Here is a 21,713-nt window from a genome sequence, read left to right on the forward strand (position 1 = left end):
CTCAACGAGGTGCCCGCCCAACTCTTCTTTCTGCCCTCCCCCCATCCCGCTGACTGCTTGTGTGTGTGTGTGTGAGCTGTCCGTCTACCGCCCAGCCGCACGCACGCTGCCGCCGCCAACAACAACCCAGGGCGCACTGGAGGAGAGGGGAGGGGGGCCTGAACGCCGGGCGGCGGCGGCGGCGGCGGTGCGCTGGAGCTGGGAGGGACGGGAGCGGTCCATAGGTGGTGGGCGGTAGTGGTAGGTAGGTGGTCTGTCTGCCTTGGGTCCCTCCAAGGTTCCGGTGACAGAAACCTCCAGTGAGAGGGTAATCAATCCAATTGAAATGCATCGAAATGCTCACGCGGCGGCGGCGGCGGCCACTGAATCTGCCTGCAAACCTGCCTGCCCGCCGCCAGCCAGCCAGCCAACCTGCTTGCTTGCTGCTGATGGCCTGCTGCCCTGCTGACGACCTGACCTGACCTGACCCGACCCCGGGATCCCGCATGCCCTGCTCTTTCCTCTCTCTCTCTCTCCAATAGACGCGAACCCGCGCGTGCATCCCGCCCGTCCATCCAATCCAATCCAATCCAATCCAATCCAGCGCGGCCCAGCCCAGCTGTGCGAGCTCTCGCCATGCAAGCCCAGCCCAGACGAAGCAGACGCGGGCGCCCGCCGCCGCACACAACGCGCTGGGCCACCCCCCCGGTCTTCGCCGCCCCATTATTGGGCGATTGGCCAAGGCCCCTGTCGGGCCTGGAACTCCATGTGCCCCCCTCATCCATCAACCCGCCCCTACCTCCTGCGCCCCCTGCCTATGACGAGATGCCGCAGCAACCTTGGAACCCTCCACCTTGCACCACGGGTCCCCGAGCATCTGCGTCTGTCTGGAGCGCCCCAATCCAATGCCCCCCTCCCCTTGGTAGGTGCCCAGGCGGAATCGAGCCCGGCTCCCCACTGTCTCGCCTCGCCTGGCCCAATTGGCGCGTGCGACCAGGTCGCCATCCGCGGCTGCTGCTGAGTGAGTGAGTGACAGCCTGATGAAGACTGCCAACAGGGCAACAACCTACGTACACACGCAGGACTCAGGCGACACCGCAGCGTCGTCGTGCTTGCAGCGATCTCAATCAGAATCAGGGCCCGGCCGCCGCGCAGCACGTGTACGAGTACCTTTCCCTCAGGTCCCCTTTGCCTGCTTGGGGTGTGGTGCAGTGTACCTTATGCGACCGCGCGTCCTCCGATGGGTTGCGCCAGGTACCTCGCCGCCGGCGCCACGCCCAATCTGTACCCTCAGCGCGAGTAATGGTACCTTTCGACCTGCCAAAGTATCGCGCCCCGCAATCCAATTGGCCTGTCCCCTTTTTCTTCCCTGTCTTTTTGCCCCTGCCCCACTTCACACATGTGCCCGCGCGACTTCGACTCCTGATGAGCCTTGCCGCATCAGAATCGTCATCGCCGCGATCCCTCATCGGCGCATTGTCGTCTCATCGCCTCACCGCGCGTCTCACCGTCCCCGACGCCGCAACGGACGCATCTCACCGTCGCGACGCTCACCGTTTGCTGCAGACACTCACCGCGCCCAGGGCTGTCCGCTTCGACGCAGCACGGCGCGTCCCCGGTGCATGCAGTGACCTCCCCCACGCCGCCGCCTCGGCAGTGACGCCGCTGCAGCGTCCGCGTCGCCATGCTCCTACCGAAGCGCTGGATGCGCATCATTCTGCTGTCGGCTTGCGTCTTTGCCGTCACGGTTTGGTCGCTATGGCTCGGCAAGGCTGCTCCGGCACCGGTACTGGATGCCGCCGCCATTGAGCGCGCGTATCCCCTAGCCTGGAAGCATATCAACGACTTCAATGGGACGGGAGGCGGTATGTCTGTCATAGCGCCTTTCATCTGATTCACGCTGACATAGCAGCAGCTTGGTTCATCCCACCCGAGTGGATCGCCAACAAGCCCGAGCCGCAGACCATCGTAGAGGCCGCCCGCCTCGCCTCCGACGTCGCCGCGTCGCAGCCCGATCGAGAGGCCGACTACTCGAGGATCCCCCTCATCGTGCACCAGACGTCCAAGTCGGCGCGCGTCAACACCTGGAAGCCCGAGGTCCTGCCGTGGGTCGAGCAATGGCTGCGCCTCTCCGTGCCGTCGACGCACAACAAGCGCCCCATGGCGTACTTTTTCTGGGACGACGACGGCATTCTCGATTTCATGCGCGAGTTTGAGAGCGACATGCTGGGCGACTTCAACGCCATGTTTACGCCCGTGGAGCGCGCCGACATTTTTCGCGTGCTTGCCTGCAAGTGGTTTGGCGGTGTGGTGCGTGGCCAACTGTACTGTCATGCTACAAGGACCATTGTTCGCTGACCTTGTCTAGTATGCCGATGTTGACACCGAGCCGCTTCGGCACCCCGCCACCTGGATCACGGCCCCCGACGTCGCCCGCTGGACAGACGACGTCACTGGCAGGAGCTATGGCATTGTCGTCCCCCCCGGCGACAATGCAGTGTCGGCCAACACACGCCCCGTCAAGCTCCTCTGGGGACTCGAGGCCGACACCGACCCCGACTCTGACGCATACTGGCGCATGGGCTACACGTATCCCGTGCAAGTCACGCAATGGGCGCTCGCCTCTGCCCCCAAACACCCGGTTCTCACGCAATTTGTCGACAACCTCAAGGCGCAGATCCGCAAGGAAAAGGAGTCGCCCAAGGCGCCCGTGGCCGACCCGCTCACGCGAACTGGACCAGCCGCAGTCACCCTCGCGACTAGCATGTGGCTAGAGAAGGAAATTACCTTTAGATGGAACGCCGTCACGGGGCTCAAGGACGGCGGCAAGTCGAAGCTAGCGTCAGATGTCCTGGTGCTGCCCATCACGGGGTTCAGGTACGTTGCGAAAACCCACACCGCATCCGGAAGCTCTCGCGAGACTGACAATGGACACCCCCCGCAGCCCGGGACGCGGCAAGTACGGAAACATGGGGTCGAAGCCCGTCGGCCACCCCGATGCCAGGCTGGTCCACCACGCGCTCGGCTCGTGGCGCCACTTTGACGTCTGGGTCGAGTATGGCAAGTTTTGCCGGACGGTCTTCGGCCTGTGCAGGGACTGGTCCAAGGTACCGTCATCGTGACGCAGCGTTGCATTTAATTAATACCATAGATGGCGTCTGGGGTGTAAATTTTACGTTTGGATTGATGGCCATGAGCTGTTCCCTTGGGGGTGTGCCATGTCCCGGCCCGGTGAGACCATCGGCCCCACTCCGGGCCCGTTTGTATCCGGATCACGCCGGGGCCGGCCCCGGCCTCGGTTACGGCCCCGAGTCCGTGACCGCCGTTCCTCCCGTGTGGCCAGAACAGCCCTCCTATATCGAACAAACCGCGTGCCACAACACAATGGCGTGTGTAAACTCTGCCTAACGCGATCATCATGCCTCCTCAGAGCTTGTTCAATCCCCAGCGCCGTATACTTACTATTGCTTGCCTCCCGCAGCAAACTGCAGGTTCTCGTTGCCCACCACCCCCTTATTCACGTTCCCGATCCCATTAACCTGGCCACTCCCACCGGGAAGCATGACATCCTGGAAGCTATCCGCCATGAGCTGCACACCACTCACGAAACCCTTCTCGTCAAAAGCACAGTGCCCGCCATTCGGCGAGTTATCCACCGTCTGCAGCGCATTAATCTGCTGGCCGCTCAGCCCCGCCCCCGCCGCCGCCCGCTCATACGCCTGCACCGCCTGCGGGATCGACCTCTGCAGCGACTTGAGCTCCTGGCTCGTCGACTGGAAATGTATGCGCGTGTTCCCCATCGCGGCGGCCGCCTCGCGCGTAAAGTCCACCTGCGGGGGCATGCCGCCGCAGTTGAGCATGACGCCCGTGTTGGGGAACTGCCCCATGTGCGCGGGCATGAAGAAGCCGGAGAGGGTGAGCGAGCCGCCGCTCACGCCGGTGAAGAAGACGTTGGAGGCGTTGAAGGCGACGACCTGGGGCAGCTCGCGGGTGATGAGGTCGGCGACGGCCTGCGCGTGGGGCACGCCGTCGGGCCGCTGCTGGCCGTTGCGGTCGGCGCCCCCCCACTTGAGGTTCGGGTCGGGCGCGAGGACCGCCACGCCCATGAGGTTGGCGTTGACGCCCTGGTTGGGGAAGTCGAAGAAGGACTGCCCGCCGTCGCCGTGGAGGAGCACGTTCATCCCGATGGTGCCGGCGGCGCCGCCGGTGGTGCTGCCGTTGGGGGAGGCGGCGCCGCCTTGCACGCCCGACGTGGTGGTGAATTGCTCGGCGGGGGCGCTGACTCGGTATCGGATCGCGAGGCCACTGACGGACGTGGGTCAGCTTCAATCTGCCATGGACTTGCAAGCCATACTGGAGAGACGCAGTGATAATCTTACTTGATCTGTACAGTCTGGTCGAGAATGGTGGAGCCATCTTTGGCAGTGGAAATACCACCTGGTTTCTGCGCCGCCTTCTGTTGCGGCGTTTGTTGTTGTCCACCACCACCACCACCACCGTTACCGTTACCGCCGCCCCTTCCGCCCCGGTTCCTCTGCGGAGCGGCTTCACCGAAGGATACGCAAAGGAGCGCGAGCACGAACCATACCGACAGACCCATACTTTTTTCGTAATGGTTCGGATTCAGCACGTTATGCGAGATTTGAGAAGAAATATGCAAAGGAAGAATTAGCGGGCCGGCCGATGTAGAATAGAAGCAATGACGGAGAGAAGACAGAGAGAGAAAGAGAGAGATCAATCGAACATCACGTCAAGGCATTGAGGAGTGGCAGCGGTCACGGTTTTGATGCGGGATAGAGAGTGAAGCGCGTGAGTGCTCCGGAGTCGTAGCGGTGTTACGGTAGGTATCGTGAAACCCGTGGTGGTTTCGGCCTGTCGGCAGTTTCGGAACTGGTTTGGTACCAAGTCTCAGGGCCTCGTTAATGATTCGTGGCAGTGGGGCGCCTGTAATTCTGCAAAGGAACCAATCCTCCCATACGAGCTTTGCAGAGTGATTGTCTTTTCCTCGATCGCGCCTGGTAAAGGGGATGCCTTGCGACCGGAAGGCCTCCGAACTGTCAATCCCAGCTTGCTGTTGACTGGGGTGGGCAGCTACCCCAGCGCCGTCTGTATTGGAGTGACTCCAGGTTGGGTCGTGACACCAAGCCGCTACGAGAGTACTTAAACAGGAAACTAGCTCAGTTGAGCGCCTGAGACGGTTTCCACTCTGTCCTTTTCGACCCTAGGGTGCTGGGTTGAGTCGAGAGGCAGTAGACGACATGGCGCTGTGTTTCCCCTTCATCACTTGGGGGAGCCATAGCTAGACCTGGCTGAGCTCACTTTCCTGGCTACGCCCGCGGGTAGATTAGGACTTGTTGGCAGTCACGGCAAATCGTTTCGTAAATGAGGAAAGGAGATGGGAAGGCAGACCACGTGCGCTCCCATATACCGCCAGAAGGGCTCGTTCTCCAGACACCGTCCCTGTAGGCCCGCTACAAGCGCTGGGAATCTATTCGCCCACGCCGCGCCACAGTACACAAGCTGTCACCCACTGGTCCGGCGCAAAGAGCCTGCACAGCCGATACACCCCAGCGGGCCGCCGCCACGATGCCTTCGATCAGGCGGCGGCGGCGGTGGGGCGGGTCGGGGCGGCGGGGAACCAGAGACCTGGAGGACGGGAGAGTCTCGATCGACTTGACGTCATGTCCGGCCTCCGCAGTCCGCACGTGGCTGTTGCGAGGAGAAACGGAGCGCGGCGCGGGAAAAGCGGGCTTTTCGGGGTGAGACCTGGCATGATCTTCCGGGTAGGCAAACAGAGTTGACGGCGGGATCAAATCACCGCGCGGCGCTGACACTCCATGTGTTCCGCCTTGAAGAGGCTGAGCAGGACGGATTCATGCCAGGCCATCTGATACAGGTAATTGCGTGCTTTATACCTGGGATGACGCATTTCGCGATCCATATATGTACGTCCACGACTTGAAGAAGAGTGATCGTGACTGGGGCTTATTGGTCTTGTAATCGGTGCGATGGCGCAACAAGCAAACACCACAGGCCCATGAGGACCTCAGCTACCCACTGGCATGGTTCCCCTTTGCTGATAATGTTTCCTGTCTTTTTCTTGGGTCCACTAATCGATCAGCAGTCGTTTGAAGAAGCTCATCAAGTGGCGCCGCGATGGCTTTCGCAGTGGCACAAACGTTAAAGCGCCAGCTGCATTCGTTGAAGTTTTCAACGTGCTGCCTGGATCCATCCGTCCATGTTTCTGGGCCGCTGGAGCAACGCCGCGACGAGACATTCTGTACTGTATCAGCCTGAAGCGAAACCCGCAAGTCAACACGGACGCCTTTCTGGCCCGCGGGTCCGTCTAAGCTACAAATACAGCATGTAGCCCCCCAAACAAAACTGTGGGCGCGCCGCACCATGCCTCGGTATCGGCCCGCGCACCCGAACAAAACACGAGGTATTCCTCCCTCCTCGGTCCCCCCAGGTGCCGGCAACATGCCGCATGGCGCATGCATCGTGTTGTGTTGTGCTTTTGCGGCAGAGGCTTGCAGCTATGCGACAGGTCGGCTGTGGCGGTTGGGCGACATGACATGGAGGGCAACATGAAGGGTCACCAACCAGCACCCAGCGACGCGCACAATCTACGGCTCTTTCATGCGGTAGGTGAAATATTGCATCTAAACGAGAGTTCGTTTGCACTTTATCCAAGAGTCTTGGCGGCGACCGGCTTTCCAAGGCCAAACAATGAACAGGTCACTTTACTGATGCGAAGTTGCTGCGACTCACATGGTTGGGGGCGTGCACGGTACACCGTCTCATGGGTTGAACCAGATCGCACCGCTTGCCGATGCAATGCCGTAAGTCGGAGTAGGGCCGACGAGAGCCCGTGGCTCGCGTCGGCTTTGCTTTGCGAGTCAGCGCTGTGCAAGTGCAGAGGTCGTTACTGGTGTGGGAGACCTGAGCCCGCGGCGCGACAGAACTTCACCTGCGAATAGATCAATGCCGGAGCTGGACCGTGAATTAATAGATAGGGATTGGAGTTTACAAGTTTCCCATCTTCCCCGTCTTAACAAGACTTGTAAACCCCATCCGTCAGTTGTCTAGCAGTTGCTGCATCGCCGTTCTATTTCTGTAAGATCTGATGCAGGTACCGTGTGGTGTGGCTGCGGGCCCCAGACTCCCAGCGCCGTGGCGCCTGCACCGTCGTGGGTCGGGCCTATTTCGGTCACTGCAAGTTGGCACTGGAAGCGCGAATGCGACAGTCGCAATCCATACCTGGTGGTTCTGTAGACATACACTGCAGGACGCGACTCGGCAAGATGTTATATTTCCATGCCCGACTTCTTGGCTGACGCGGTGGCCGGTTCTCGCATTCAACATGCACATGAAGAACTAGGCCAGTTGTGAGAAGTATTATACGCGAGGCTTCATGTCAAAGAGAGATGAGCCGCTTTCACTCCAGAGTCCAGACTAGAAAGAGACACTCATAATGCACATATGCGCGGTATGGAAAGGATACCATTCGAAAGAGCCTATATAGCCCGAGTCGGCGTTAAGCTATGCGGCTTCGTGACATCGGCCTCAGCAAGTCGAGCCCGGGCGCCGGCACCTCAAACCGCGAAACCGCCCAGTGGCCATGACGTCGCAGGGCCGAGCGTCCTCGTCTTCGAGGGGCTTGCAGGAGGATCAAACGCCCGGCCTTTCAGGATTGAGCAGATCGAGGAAAAGTGACGGTCGTTGACAGACATGGTGACGGCCGCAGACGCACAGAACAGTGAGACGGTGAAACAAACCACATAAAGCTACACTCAGCCCCCAGTCAACTCATCTCGTCTGTCATCAGTCCGATATTAAACGTAATCGATACACGGCTTCTATAACTCTATTAGTCCACGACTATGGCTCCGTCTGGCAATGCTCTGCTATGCCTGCTGGCACTCGCCGCCACTGCGGCTGCGAGCCCTCTGCAGGCTGCTCCGACACCTGTCGCCGGGGTTGTAGACACCGTGAAAGACATCGTGGACCACGCCTTGGGCGCCTTGAACCCCGCCACGACCGTCGCGGAGAAGGCTGCGATGGTGACACCCACGGACGGCGCAAACGCGCAGTGGGCCGGTGAGATGACCATCACGCTTCAGAACCGCCACGAGCGTGGCATCAAGACGCGCCATGTCGTGGGCTATGGAGCGCCCGCTCCCCACGGAAACCCAGGGACCGGCGTCATCCCCAAGAATGGGGAGTCTGTGTTCACTGTTCCCCGAGGCTGGAACGGCAACGTTGTCATCAACGACGAGAACTAGTGAGTGACAACTTCTCCCGCGTCCGCCTTTGCGGAGGCCCAGGGATGGACACCGGACTTATTCAGATGCAGTCCCGTCGACACTGGTGACGAGTCACAGCTTGAGGGTAGCTTCATGAACCAGGGCCAGGGCGAGCGAGGCGACATCAACGTCAGCTACGTGTAAGTTGCGCAGTGCACCCCCGTCGCGCTTCCCCTCCGCACACTCTGCTCACTCCCATCGCAGCAACGGCTACTCCGTGCCCATTGTCTGCAGATGCAACGAGAACAACATCTGGACTGGGTGCAGCAAGAACCTGTGGAACTACGGAAAATGCCCTGTAAGTTCACCACATGATGCACCACCAACAGCACCGCCGCCGCCGCCGCGGCGATAGCCTTCAACAAGGTCAAAGCAAGCTAACCGTGACTAGAACGACAACTGGAAGCACTCGTGCCGCAACGACGCGCGCAACAACGGCTGGAACACCCAGCCCGCCGCCTTCTTCACGCCGTGCCGCGGAGACGGCGGTGCCTACACCTTCCCCGCCGACGACAAGGCCAACAACCTCAACGCCAAGTGCTCTCAGGAGCGGTACACGTGCTGCGCCGGCTACTTCTGCCCGGCAAACCCGGCTGAGGGCGGCTTCCACTAAAGTGCTCATGAGCAAGCGACATGGGCTAGGCTGTATGGACGACGAGTCGTCGCCGACAGATCCTGTAACTCTGGTGTGTAGATTAGAAGAACACGGCGCGTGGAAGTCTGAGCGCAGGTTCAGTGGATGTCGTGCCGGTCGCTGGACTGCATTGGGGGCTGTACATACTGGGTACACGAACATACATAGAGCCGATAGAGCTGTATATAAGAAATATGGGATCCTTTGCGGCCCCAGCAAGTTTGCCGCAGTGACGTACATACTATGGTGTCCAGTGAATAGGTTGGGCGCTCGGTAGGATTATTGTTTGCGCGTTGGAATGCCCCTGATGTAAAACATGGGCCTCAACGTGAACAGGCATGGATTTAGCGAACCTGCTCGCGAGTCGACTGCCTGTAAGAGTCAATACTCAACGTGACACTGCGGTGGAGAGAGGAAATTGGCCACAGAATTTGCTTTCGCTCGCTCGGCGCACAATCATGATTGATGATCGATTCAGCTTCGTGCGGCCAGGCAATGAAACACATCTGCTGTAGTTTGAAGCGTGATCGGATTTGGTGGACCCAGTTGCCGGGCCGTTCCACGAGGTTCAATTGCACCAGCAAATCAATCCGTCATAGCTCTGGAAGATCCAAAACAATGACTATTCTTGAGCAAAGAGCGGTTATCGATCCTGGACGTGGCGCGGAGAATAATCGCGACACATTCTGGCAAGAAGCAGAGTTAAGCCCAGACTGTGACGCCGTCAATGTGGTTGAGCTCGACTGATTAGTGACGGCCCAGGGTAGGCATGCCATGAAGCAGGGGTTTGTCCCCAACATCCCGACGCAACGGCATGGCAATAAAATATGGGCAACGGGACTTAATAAGTTGGCAACGACGTGCATGCTTTGAAAGCAAGCGCGGAGCTGCTAGTTGCAGCATGTCCGAACTCCGAAGTCGCGCCTGATCTCACGGGCGAGTCTAACTCAAATGCCCCGCTCCCAGTCATGCCAGAACGAACAGTCAACCTCCACCTCTTCGTACTTGCAACAGTACGATCTCGTGGCATCGCCAAGACGTGATCAATATGGCTTCTACCCAGACAATCGAGCTACAACCCGCTGTGGAGCTCACGGCTGTTTCTCGCTGCGAGCTGCCTCGGCGCCCGGAGACCGTCTCCGCCGGCTCCGGCCGACCGTCCACGGCCCGGTCGCGGGACCCGGACCGGCCCTCCAGCGCCGACAACCAGCCACCGACTCCGAGCACTGGCCGGGTGTTTCGCGCCATCGAGCCGATAGTCATCCCGCCAGTGAGCCAAGGACTTCGTTTCCTCATTGCGTTGCTCATCATCTTTGCAAACTTGATCCAGGTCCGAATCCTGCCAGGCCGGTCCTCAGTAACGCAGTGCTAATTGAAGTGGGCAGTTCACTTCCAACTTCATCACGATTAGCGCCGGCCTCTCGTTGAGCAAGCTACTCGGCCGAGATGTCGGCCCCGGGCAGGCAAACTGGATGGCGGCGTCGTACTCGTGAGCGAACCCCGGCCGATTCTACTCGAGGCTACCTGCTGATCGCCAGCCTGATACCAGTCTGACACAGGGCGCGTTCGTGCTCATTACCGGACGGCTAGGAGCTGTATACGGGCACCAGAAGTTGACGCTCATCGGCCTTTTCATCTTCGCCCTCGGCTCCCTCGTCAATGGCTTCTGCCGTTCATATGAAAGCTTCATCGCCATCCGAGCTCTGACCGGAGTCGGTGGAGGCGTTTTCATGCCCAACGCAGTCACCATATTGACGCTCATGGTTCCTCCTGGTCCGGCCAGGAACGTGCTGCTTGGACTGTTCGCTGCCTCACCGCCCATCGGCGGCGTCATCGGAGCGTTGGCCGCTGGACTGTGCGCCAACGCCGGCGGGTTGTGGAGTTACACGGGCCTCTTTGCCGTCATGTAAGTGTGACCTCATCAGAGATCTGTTACTGTGAAAAGGCTGGCTGACAGAAGCAGCGCGGCAACGTCTGCAGCGTGCATGGCGTTGCTCTGGCTCGTTCTACCGCGGGAAGAGCCGGTTGACAAGCACGGCTCAATCGATTACGTCGGAGCCGCGCTGGGACTCGGCAGCCTACTGCTCTACAACATTGCTTGGAAGTGAGACTTTGCTCTCACCCGACGTAATAGATGAGGGCCAAAGCTGACAACTATTAGCCAAGCACCATCCGTTGGCTGGTCGACGCCATACGAAATCGCTATTCTCGTCCTGGCCGTGGCATGTTTCTGCGCTTTTCTCTACTGGGAGAAGTCGTGGGCCCGGGATCCGATCATGCCACTCGACGTCTTTCGTACGCCGACGTTTCTGGCGCTCATCTTCGTGGTCCTGCTGAGCTACATGGCCTTTGGCATCACGCTGTGGTATTCCATCGCGTGGCAGCAGACCCTGCGAAATATCTCGGTGATGCAGACCGGTGTCAACTTTGTTCCCTTTGGGGTCGGGTCGGTCGCATCGGTCGCCCTCGCCGCGTACATGCTCCCGCGCGTAGCAGCGCAGTGGATCATGGCAATTGGCGTCGCCGTCGTGCTGGCCAGCAGCCTCTTGCTCGCCACCATGCCCATTGACCAAAGCTATTGGTTCCAGACGTTTCCCGCCATGGTCCTGTCCAGCTTCTGCCCGGACTTTGTCTATCTCGCGGCCCAGATCATCGCGAGCAACAGCGTCAGTCGCAGGCATCAGGGCGTGGCGAGCAGCCTTGTCGGTACGCTGAACCTGTACGGCAATAGCCTCGGGTTGGGCTTCGCGGGCACCATCGAGACAGAGGTGACGAAGAAGCTTGCTGCGGGCTCGTCTGCGGCAGAGAGCGTCGCGGACACGGTGTCGGGGTATCGCGCAGCGTTGTACTTTGCTGCCGGCATAGCCTTTCTTGGCTTGGTGCTGGACTTTGCCTTTGTGCGAGTGCCCAAGAATGAGCGAGAGGGGTGGGACGAAGAGTTGGAAGATCACAGTGCGCCCGAGCCCCAGCTGGGGGCCGTACTCGCCGCAGAGGCGACCGCCGTGGACAGGCAGACTCTCGCTTGATGTTAGTGAGACAAGTCGGCCAGCCATCGATGGGACACGCGTGGTGAGTTGGGGGATGGCAAACTACCTGCAAATTTAGGGCCGGGTGGCCGGTATAAACGTGTAAATGGCACCTCCTTTTCGGCAGCACCAGCACCAATTGTGATTCCGTTATCGTAATGAATATCGCCACGGAGTCCGGTCGTCGCCCCGCACGCGTATTCTCTCCTTGCGTCGCCGATGTCGCCCACGGCAGCCCGTTTTATCCGCCTCGCTGTCGGAGCAACGGAAGCTGGTCGCGCCTCGCCTTGACGCGCGGCTGTGCTTTTCGCCCCTTGATAACGACCTGGACCTTCCATGTTCGGTATTTATAGGCGCCCATGTTTTCCGCGGGAAAGTCATGTGGTGGTTTCGACGCCCAGGCGGACTCAACCCCGCTGTGCCGCTCGCTCAGCTCTCACTAACACGGGCCGATGTCAGATGCGCCGATCAGAGGCGCCTTCTGGCTACTTCACCATGACACGGCTGGTTGCAAGGTAGTTTGGAATGCCCAGTCACTTTGGAGCTGGCAAATTTATGTGATGAGGCTCTGGACCTTCGTTATGTAACCAAAGCGACACCCTTTGGCCTCAATGGCCTACCAAAGATAAAAGCTGTGGGCGGACTCGTGAGGATTTGCGGCCGACCACCAACCAGACAGACAGGACTCGACATCAACTCCTGAAAAATCGCGAAGATGACGCCGCTCAAGAAAGCCCAGCCTTTCAAGAAGGCTCTGTACTTTTCCGAGCAAGAGTTCCAGGACCGCCGCAACAGAGCGCTGGAGCTCATGAAGCGGGAGAATCTGGATGGCTTCTTGATGACCAAACAAGAGTCTCTCTACTACTTCACGGGCTACGACACGTTTGGATATGTCTTCTTCCAGGCCATGTACTTCCACAATGATGGATCCATGCGGCTCATCACTCGCATTCCCGACCTTCGACAGGCCCTATACACATCAGTGCTTGAGCAACGCGACATCCTCATCCGGTCGGACGATGCAGGAAGCAACCCCGTCTCGTTGGTTCCCACGGTGCTAAAGGAGTTTGGCATCGACTCGGCCTCCAAGCGCATCGGCTATGAGCCGGACTCCTGCTCCCTGACCCATAGGCTCGGGAAAGCTCTTGAGGCAGCCGTCCAGGGCCTTTGCACGCTCGTCGACCACAGCGACCTCTTCACTCGCGAGCTGCGCATCGTCAAGTCAGAGGCCGAGATGCACAAAGTTCGAAAGGCGGCATATCTGGCCGACTTTGCGCTCGTGCGGACGCTGAAGCTGGCCAAACCGGGCGCGTACGAGGGCGATCTCTGGCGCGAGATTGTCGGCACGGTCTACGAGGGTGGAGGCGACGATCCGGCCAACGAAAACATTCTCGTTTCGGGAAACAAGGCGGTCCTTACTCGATACTCTACTGGCAAGGACAAGATTGAGCGCCAACTTACGGCCGAGCACGCCGCCGTGTACAAGCACTACCACGCCTGCCTGATGAGGACCATTCCCATCGGCGGTGTCACGAAGCTGGCTCGGCGAATGCATGAGGTCAATGTCCTGCAGATGAAGGCGGCTATGGAGGCCCTTAAACCGGGACGCAAGATTGGCGATGTCTTCGAAGCCTACGCTCGTGTCGCCGACGAGAATGGATTCCGCGACCAGCGCTTCAACTCGTGCGGCTACAGTCTCGGCGCCACCTTTTCGCCCACATGGATGGACTTTCCCATGTTCGTGCGCGGCCAGAACGTTGTCGCCAAGGCGGGGATGGTCTTCTTCATCCACATCATCCTCATGGATAAGGCGACGGACACGGCCAGCTCCATCGGCCAGACGGTCGAGGTCACCGAGAATGGCTGCGTGCCGCTGTCGAAGCTGCCCTTCTGCCTCACCCGAAAGCAGACTCTCGCGGCGTGGAAGAAGATCCGCAAGGAAGACTATGGCTTCACCTCCGAGGAGGAGGACCATGGCGAGAACCTGCAGGACGTCGAACTGTCCGATGGTGAGGTCGACGCCGAAGACTTTGAAGTCGAGTATGACTTTAGTGACTACACGCCTGCTGCTGCTCTCGGAGACCCGACGCAGAAGGCATAGCAGGATGGGGTGGGAGCAGTAGCATAAGTGAGAGCTTTCTAGTCAACTTTGAACAGAGAAGCCAAGATTGAGATGCCATTGATGCCCTTGCTGGATCGCTACAGTGCCACTCGTGCTGATTGCAATTGCAACACCGCGCTAGCGACTGAGTGAACCACCGATATCAGCGGCGTACCCATTGATGAGAGCAGATAAACCCCCCATCACAGCGTACTGCTGCTTATACCGGACATTATATGCACCCAATCTCGCGTCGCAATGAGACAGCCGAACGACAACGTCTATTCATCTATACTCGTTCATCTTGGATGTACTGCCATACCCAGACGACCGTATCTTCGGCACGTAGTCATGCGGCAAAGTCATGGTAATTCTGACCGCTTCTGCAATGGCAGACTTGAGATTCTCTATCGCCTCGTCGCTGACCTGGTGATGCAGCGAGATCCGCTCGTCCATGAGCCTCACGTTGAACTTTTCACACTGCTCCAACAGCACCCCCATGTCAAGCTTCGATCTCGCGGCGTCGATGAAGAAGAAGTTGGTGTCCACCGGGATCTGTGGCACTACACCAATCGCCGCCAGGTCCTTCTCCAGTTTCTTTGTCTTCCGGTGCGTCTCCGCCATGGTCGGCCACACTTCTTTGAGCGCGACCATGGCGGCGGAAGTAAGGACGCCGGCCTGGCGGATGCCGCCGCCTTGCTGTTTCCTCAGCCACCTCGCCTGCTTAATGTTTTGCTTTGTGCTGGCGAGAACCCCGCCAATCGGCGCACCGAGACCCTTGGAGACGCACATGGAGACGCTGTCAAAGTACTGGCAGTAGTCGGCCAGCGAGTGTCCCGTCGCGGCAGACGCATTCCACAGGCGAGCCCCGTCGCAGTGGACTTTGATGCCGTGGGAGTGCGCAAACTCGGAGATCTTTTGGATCTCGTCTATCGGAGTGACAACACCACCTATCGTAACTTCCAGGCTGATGACTTTGGTAGGGGCAGTGTGGATGTCGTCGCCAAGCGTGACCCAGTTCTCGACATCTTGAAGGGTCATGTAGATGCCGTTGGCTGGGTGAACGGGAGTTACCATGGCCTGCGACAAGATTGCGAGGCCGGAGCCCTCTTCGGCATATACGTGAGCTCGGTAGTCGCATAGGACTGAATGAGGCGGCTGGTTGAGATGGAGGCGTACGCCAATTTGATTGCCCATGGTGCCTGAAAGAACGAAAAGGGCATCCTCCATGCCCGTCAGTCGGGCAATTTCGTTTTGGAAGTCGGTCGTGGTTTGGTCTTCTTGGTACACGTCGTCGCCAAAGGTGGCATTCCCCATGGCCTGCAGCATCGCCGCCGTTGGCGTCGTGAACGTGTCGCTGCGGAACTCATTTGTCGCTCTCATTGGCGTTGTTGAGTTTGTCATGCTGCCGGTGAGGGGATTCCTCTTGTCGCTTGTGTTGATACGAAGGGTATGTCGACTGAAGCTTGGAGATGCTTATAATCCACAGATACGACGTGAAAGCACAGCACCATCGACCAGAGAGGTCCTTGCCCGACGTCGGGGGCAGCACAACGTCTCCGGGACTTCGCAGGATCGGCGTCCCGTAGCGCCACCCGGCAGGCCAGCCGCATCTCCGCGGTGCATCCGTGTACCAGCAACCTGCGCCCTCTGACCCCTCCTGGCTGATGCCCCTGCTATCAACTGGTCGTGCTTTATGCCGCGGACCTGCATAGCTGGTCCCGCGCTTGTGAGCCAATTTATGCCTGGACGAACAAGACATGCTCGGGCTCCTTTCCGCAGACGGTATGCGCCGGGGTTTCGCGACACTGAGTGCCTGGACCCTCGCCACATATACGCCCCCGTGGCGCATTTGATGTTGCTGCCTCACATGCACTATTACGTTTCTCTGATTCACGAGAATCTAGAACGCTGGCATCAGGGCGACACCGGCCGGATGAAAGGACGAGAACACGTTTCCTCGCGGATCAAGCACGAAAATCCGTCTCCTCGTATTCGACAGATTGCGCAAGGCGGTGTTGACCTCGGCCGAGTGGCGCTGGGAATAATGATGTGGATTGCTGTGGGACGAGTTGTGATAACGCGGGGGGGGGGGATCAGGCGGTACTCAACTGGTACTTACACCGATACCAGGCACGTCGACATTGCATCAAAAGTATGGAAGCGGCGCTGAGGAGGCGTCTGATGCCCAATTCTGCCTGTCGGAGCCATCGTGGAAGCTGGATAACATTTCACGCCAAACAGAATGGCGCAACAAGGAAACGCGCCCAAGTCGCGCAACAGCTCACTCCCGTCGGTGCTGCTTCGCTCAGCCGTTCTCATCGGGGTGTTGTCCCTTGCGCTGACATACCTTGACGCGCCGCTCTGGTCCCGAATTGCAGAAGGCTTCGGCCGCAGCCGCGACAAGTATGCCGTCGGCAGTGGCAGTGGCATCTGCAGACAGGAAGTTAAGCTCTCGCCAACAAACATCAAGGCAGAGCGCTTTGTCCGGGACAAGGTGGAATCGCCCGCGTACCATGCTGAGATCATCAAGAAGCTCTCTGGCATTATCCAGATACCTTCCGAAAGCTACGACGAACTGGGGCCCATCGGAGCCGATGACCGCTGGAATGTCTTCTATCGAATCGAGGAGTACATCGAGTCGAACTACCCAAAGGTCCTTGAGAAGGCCACATTAGAGCACGCAAACACCCACGGTCTCATCTTGACATGGCGAGGAAGCCTGCCCGCGTCAGAAGCCAAGCCGCTTCTCATGTTGGCGCACCAGGATGTCGTGCCAGTGCTCGCAGACACTGTACAAGACTGGACACACCCGCCTTACCAGGGACACTTTGACGGCGAGGTCATTTGGGGCCGGGGCGCAACAGACGACAAAGGCTACCTTATCTCTATCCTGGAGAGCGTTGACCTCCTTATCAAGAGCGGGTTCACGCCGAAGAGAACGGTAATCCTGGCGTTTGGATGCGACGAAGAGATTAGCGGTGAGAACTGCGGGCGTCCGATAGCAGATTTCCTGCACCATCGGTACGGCGATGAGGGCATCTACCTTATCATGGATGAGGGGTCCATGGGAATACAAAGAGAGTTCAATCAGTCCTTTGCCATGGTCAGCGTCGCCGAAAAGGGCTATTTGGATGTCGGCATCAATGTGACGTCGACCGGTGGCCACGCATCAAATCCGCCGGACCACAATGTCATTGGCATCATGTCGGAGATTGTCATGGCAATCGAAGAAAACGCATTCCCGGGAAGAGTGACGACCAAGAACCCTATGTTTGGCTTCTTGGAGTGCGCCGCCGTTCACGCTCCACAGTCCAGCATGCCCTCGACCGTGCGAAGCAAGTTGGGCCGAGTCGCTGGCGGCGACATTCATGCTCAGGCCCAATTGGCACAGGACCTGGACCATATGCGATACTACTTCCGCACAAGTCAGTCCGTTGGAAAGATGAGCGGCGGCGTCAAGATAAACGCTATTCCAGAGATTGCATCGACAATGGTCAACCTTCGTCTCGCCGTGGAGTCGTCAATCAGCCTGGTCGAGCAGCATTATGAGAATCTGGTCCGACCGATTGCTCAGAAACATGGCATGGTGTTTGAGGGATTCCGTTCGTCGTATGGCTCACCCGAGCGTCGAAAGGTGAGCCTCTACGGAGTCGATGCGCTGGAGCCAGCGCCCGTGTCTCCGCTCGACAGTGAGTCCTGGCGAGTTCTGTCCGGGACGATCAGGAATACGCTGCGACCACTGGAAAACGACGACGAACTCATCGTCACGCCATACTTGATGCCTGCGAACACCGACACCAAGTTCTTCTGGGCTCTGACAAAGAACATATATCGCTTCACTCCAATTAATCTCGTGGATAACCTGAACAGGGCGCACACTACTAACGAGTTCATCCGTGCGGGCGAGTTTGTCAGGGAGCCTCTTTTCTTCGCCACATTGATCCTGAACGCGGATGATGCAGCCGCTGGAGTGTAAACGGGTATCAGATTAGATAGAAATGACATGGATGGGTGGGAGATGACTGAACCGGGCCTAGCTAAAAATTGATGAGGGCAGCGACCATGCATTCTAGTCACACGCGTACATACTTCAATGTTGCAAACCCATCGGATCATGTTCCCTGTCATCACGAATAGCGCGAGCAATGGAGACACCTGAGCACAGTGGATGCAGCCATCATGATACATGTAGCGGACTGTCGCCCAAAGCGAATGTCCATGAATTCATGCTGTCTTCTACATACAACGAACACGTTGGCAAGCAGGTGTTCCCCATTCAACCCAAGGTACCGTAAGTACCTACTCAAAGAAGCTGTTCAGATACCCGGATACCTTACCGCGCTTCGGCTTCTCGTAAAGCGCCTCGTACAAGTCGATGTCGCTTTTGGTCGTGCCGAGCTGGAGGTCTGCAGTGCCTGGTCGAACGTACTTTGTCCGTCGCACCACCTTCCAGAACACAAACGCGGCAGGGAACAAGCCAACCATCGTGTAGCTCGTGAAGAATGTCGTAATGTCCCACTCTCCGTCGATGAAGACATTATACCCAAGTACTAATGTCATGACAAGGGTTGCGCAGAGAGCGTACCAGGCCGCATACGGCTGCAAGTAGCCCCTGTACGGGAGGGTCTTGCGGTCGATACCTTGCTTTTTGAGCGCGGCGTAAAAGTGAAGGTACGTGACGACCGTCCCAAAGTAGTTGAGCAGATATGACGCGGTGCAGATCCCCACGAGCCAATTGAGGACGTCGGCCGAGGACTTGCTGAGCTGCAAAAGAGAAAGCAGGCAGAACGCCAGCGCAGTGACGACTGCGTACAGGGGTACACCGAACTTGGTGCACTTCGCGTAGAAGGACGGGGCTTTTCCGTCGATGGCCATGCCGTGCAAGACTCTGGCGGCTGAGAAGACGACATTGTTTCCCGCCGACAAGACAGACGTCATGATCAGGGCATTGACCAGATCAGGTACTCCTTTGATGCCAAAGTGCACCATTGAGATGACGTACGGGGACCTGTTTGGTCAGTTTGTGACTCCAATCATTGTTCAGATTGACTTACGCAGCGCCTGTGCCGCTTCCCTCCTTGTCTCCGTTGATGTAGCCCGCCAGCATCTCGTCGTTGTATGGGATCACAATCGCGACGCATAGGGCTCCACCGATGAAGAAGAACATGAGGCGCCAAACGAACGATGCGTATGCCTTCTTCATGAGCCTTCGTGGGTTTTCGGCTTCGGCAGCGGCCATGGAAATGAACTCGGGTCCGACCATCCTGTCGGTGTAAGCTCGTGCTGTTCCTGAAGTTAGTGTAGGAAGGCTTACGTGAAGGATCCTTGGATCATGCAAGAAAGTAGGCCGAGGAACCGACCCGTGTCACCAGGTACGAGATGCTCAACGAATGCGCCCTGCGATAGTTAGTACAGAGGTCAAAGCCAATGAAGTGGCCGTCGGCTTACGGGATTGTTCCAGTAACGGAACCCATACGCATCGTTCCGGGGATTTCCGCCGACCATGGTGATGAAGGTATACATCATAAGACCAACCATAAGGAAGATCTTGAATATCGACATGTAAAACTCCGACGTTCCAAACCAGCGCACAGCGAGGCCATTCAGAACACTGTCACTTGATGTCAGTCCACATGTTTACTCAAATGTGGCTGATACACGACTTACGCAAAGATGGCCAAACATACTACAACGACCGCGCCGACGGGAATCTTATCGGTCCAGTATGTGAGCAGCACGTAGATGGCCGTGATCTCGTATGGGATGTTAAAGGCTGCGACGGTCAGAACAAGAACGCAGGGACAGACTGGACTGGAGTCGACCTACCCATAAGGAAAAAGTAGTTCCATCCCATGGCGAAACTCAAGGCATCATCAACCCAGAACCCAGCAAGCCGCACAAATGGCGACGCGATCGGAAGGTAGGTGACCATCTCCGCTGCGATTGTTTAGTGCAAGTCTCGCTGGGGAATCTTATCAAAACAGCACCTACCGAAACACTGGTTGACTGCAACGATAATGCTTCCGTATATAACAAATCCCAAGAAAAGCCCTGCCGGGCCACCTTTCGGTAGCGACGCACCCATTTGGACGAAGAGAGCTTTGCTGGGTTAGATGTGAGCCATCGAATGTGGGCTGCGGGACACGTACAGGTTCCTATGGCACCTCCGACAGCAAAGAGCTGAATCTCCTTGCCACCAAGTCTGCGGTGAAGTTGCTGCGATCCCGCCGAGATGAGTTCCGCTGGCAGAGCCGCCTCGCTGCTCGCGTCTTTGTTATCCGAGTCGACATCGCGACCAGGAGGGTCCGATGGCTGGCGGTCCTTGACCGTCTCAGTGTGTGTTGCGGTTGCCATCCTCAGATTCGTATGCTTCAATGACACATTGAGGAAGAAGTGAAGTTGAGCGGAAGAGTAAGCCGAGCGGAAAAGGAGAGGAATGCATCATGTTCATATTGAGTCTTGTCTGCGCCGCGAGACAGGTACTTCAAAGTCACTTCCTTGTATCCCTGTAGTCCGACCCCGTTGCTATCGTGGGGATCATCGGGATCGGCGCCCTTAACCCCGCGTTCCAGCGATCTCCACCTTGCCAATGCTGGAGTGTCTCGATAGGAGCAACCAATCCGGCTCGTCGGCAGTAAGAACCCTCCGAGCTTACACTGGGCAGGCAGTCCCATTGTGGTGGTTTTCCGCGGGAAACTTGTGCAACGAATTGTGCCTGTATTTCAGAACTGGCGATGCTCACAGTGAAGACTTTAACAGCGTACTGGACAGCAAAGGTGTCGTGTCTTTGCGTACGCAAACAGAGACGGAAATGGCGCAGATGCGACCGGCCCAGGCCCAAGTGTCGTTCACGAAGCAGCTGGTCAACTTCACAAACTCTGTGCCCGCCCTTGACCTCACGCTGAGGTTGATCCAAGCAACCACACAGGTCGCTTCGGAACTATGCATTGATAGCATTGTAGTGAAGAGATGCTCAGTAGCCACACTGCAGCTTGGATTGGGTGAGTGACACGAACCGGCCATTCCTGGCCTCTGCTGATACGGTTTTCGTAGCCCGGCGATACCTTCGCTTCTTCAGCTTTATCGAGTGCCTTGAACAAGTGGCGGCGCTTTTGGCCAACGATGCCTCAGAGCGCGGATCTTTCTCGCACACGCTAAAGGTTGTGGAAGCCAGTTGCTTGGGAATGTACTTCGGGCTCGAGGACCTGACCATGGTACGAAGTATGTACGCTCGTGACGAATAAGTGCTGACGACTCTAGCTTCATGATATGAACGTCTTGCAAGTCTCGTGGTATACGCTAGTTCTTGTCGAGGCGAATAAGTTCTGGTTTTACGCAATTTGTGCCTCTATCGCGAGAACTCTCGGGCAGCTGTTGGCGGGTTCACCCTTCGCCGTCGATGATACAAACAGCCGGGCTGCGAGCAAAAAAGAACAGTCGGCGCCCGTGAAGATGCCATCTAAGCCTGGGCGACCTTCACGGACAAGGATTGTCCAGAGGCTGGTGATAGACGGCTGCGATATGCTGTTACCTGCTTCTTTCATTGGGTGGACTCGGCTCGGAGACTTGGAGGTAGGACTGGCTATGATCGTGAGCAGTCTCCTTGCTTGGGGCGGGGTATGGGCAGCAGCTCAGCAAGTCAATTGAGGGCTAGATGGTCAGAA

The 21,713-nt window shown here is 57.9% G+C and overlaps 8 protein-coding genes across 8 annotated transcripts; 5 read left to right on the top strand and 3 right to left on the bottom strand.

Annotated features, from left to right (window-relative positions):
* Positions 1–1,663: 1,663 nt before the first annotated feature.
* On the top strand, positions 1,664–3,101 carry PLICBS_003975 (uncharacterized protein; the record flags this gene model as incomplete). Its single annotated transcript, XM_018326814.2, has 4 exons — positions 1,664–1,844; positions 1,895–2,289; positions 2,348–2,856; positions 2,924–3,101. The coding sequence occupies 4 exons, from the start codon at positions 1,664–1,666 to the stop codon at positions 3,099–3,101; spliced, it is 1,263 nt and encodes a 420-aa protein (XP_018175134.2).
* Positions 3,102–3,440: 339 nt separating this feature from the next.
* On the bottom strand, positions 3,441–4,579 carry PLICBS_003976 (uncharacterized protein; the record flags this gene model as incomplete). The annotated part of the gene is made up of 2 exons (XM_018326813.2): positions 3,441–4,284; positions 4,359–4,579. 2 exons carry the CDS (start codon positions 4,577–4,579, stop codon positions 3,441–3,443), a joined length of 1,065 nt encoding a protein of 354 aa, XP_018175133.2.
* A 3,283-nt stretch (positions 4,580–7,862) lies between these two features.
* PLICBS_003977 (uncharacterized protein) lies at positions 7,863–8,898 on the top strand (the record flags this gene model as incomplete). The annotated part of the gene is made up of 4 exons (XM_018326811.2): positions 7,863–8,263; positions 8,336–8,425; positions 8,490–8,583; positions 8,677–8,898. 4 exons carry the CDS (start codon positions 7,863–7,865, stop codon positions 8,896–8,898), a joined length of 807 nt encoding a protein of 268 aa, XP_018175131.2.
* A 1,069-nt stretch (positions 8,899–9,967) lies between these two features.
* On the top strand, positions 9,968–11,945 carry PLICBS_003978 (uncharacterized protein; the record flags this gene model as incomplete). Its single annotated transcript, XM_018326810.2, has 5 exons — positions 9,968–10,249; positions 10,305–10,408; positions 10,469–10,825; positions 10,883–11,023; positions 11,081–11,945. The coding sequence occupies 5 exons, from the start codon at positions 9,968–9,970 to the stop codon at positions 11,943–11,945; spliced, it is 1,749 nt and encodes a 582-aa protein (XP_018175130.2).
* Positions 11,946–12,660: 715 nt separating this feature from the next.
* On the top strand, positions 12,661–14,046 carry PLICBS_003979 (uncharacterized protein; the record flags this gene model as incomplete). Its single annotated transcript, XM_018326809.2, has 1 exon — positions 12,661–14,046. The coding sequence occupies one exon, from the start codon at positions 12,661–12,663 to the stop codon at positions 14,044–14,046; it is 1,386 nt and encodes a 461-aa protein (XP_018175129.2).
* A 285-nt stretch (positions 14,047–14,331) lies between these two features.
* PLICBS_003980 (threonine aldolase) lies at positions 14,332–15,450 on the bottom strand (the record flags this gene model as incomplete). Its single annotated transcript, XM_018326808.2, has 1 exon — positions 14,332–15,450. The coding sequence occupies one exon, from the start codon at positions 15,448–15,450 to the stop codon at positions 14,332–14,334; it is 1,119 nt and encodes a 372-aa protein (XP_018175128.2).
* An 841-nt stretch (positions 15,451–16,291) lies between these two features.
* On the top strand, positions 16,292–18,025 carry PLICBS_003981 (uncharacterized protein; the record flags this gene model as incomplete). Its single annotated transcript, XM_018326807.1, has 1 exon — positions 16,292–18,025. The coding sequence occupies one exon, from the start codon at positions 16,292–16,294 to the stop codon at positions 18,023–18,025; it is 1,734 nt and encodes a 577-aa protein (XP_018175127.1).
* Positions 18,026–18,348: 323 nt separating this feature from the next.
* On the bottom strand, positions 18,349–20,403 carry PLICBS_003982 (uncharacterized protein; the record flags this gene model as incomplete). The annotated part of the gene is made up of 9 exons (XM_065600358.1): positions 18,349–19,057; positions 19,104–19,313; positions 19,364–19,446; positions 19,498–19,660; positions 19,717–19,822; positions 19,876–19,986; positions 20,041–20,055; positions 20,131–20,148; positions 20,199–20,403. 9 exons carry the CDS (start codon positions 20,401–20,403, stop codon positions 18,349–18,351), a joined length of 1,620 nt encoding a protein of 539 aa, XP_065456430.1.
* Positions 20,404–21,713: the final 1,310 nt, after the last annotated feature.

Source organism: Purpureocillium lilacinum, assembly GCF_023168085.1.
Source record: "Purpureocillium lilacinum CBS 284.36 DNA, scaffold_3, whole genome shotgun sequence".
NCBI classification, from domain to species: domain Eukaryota; kingdom Fungi; phylum Ascomycota; class Sordariomycetes; order Hypocreales; family Ophiocordycipitaceae; genus Purpureocillium; species Purpureocillium lilacinum.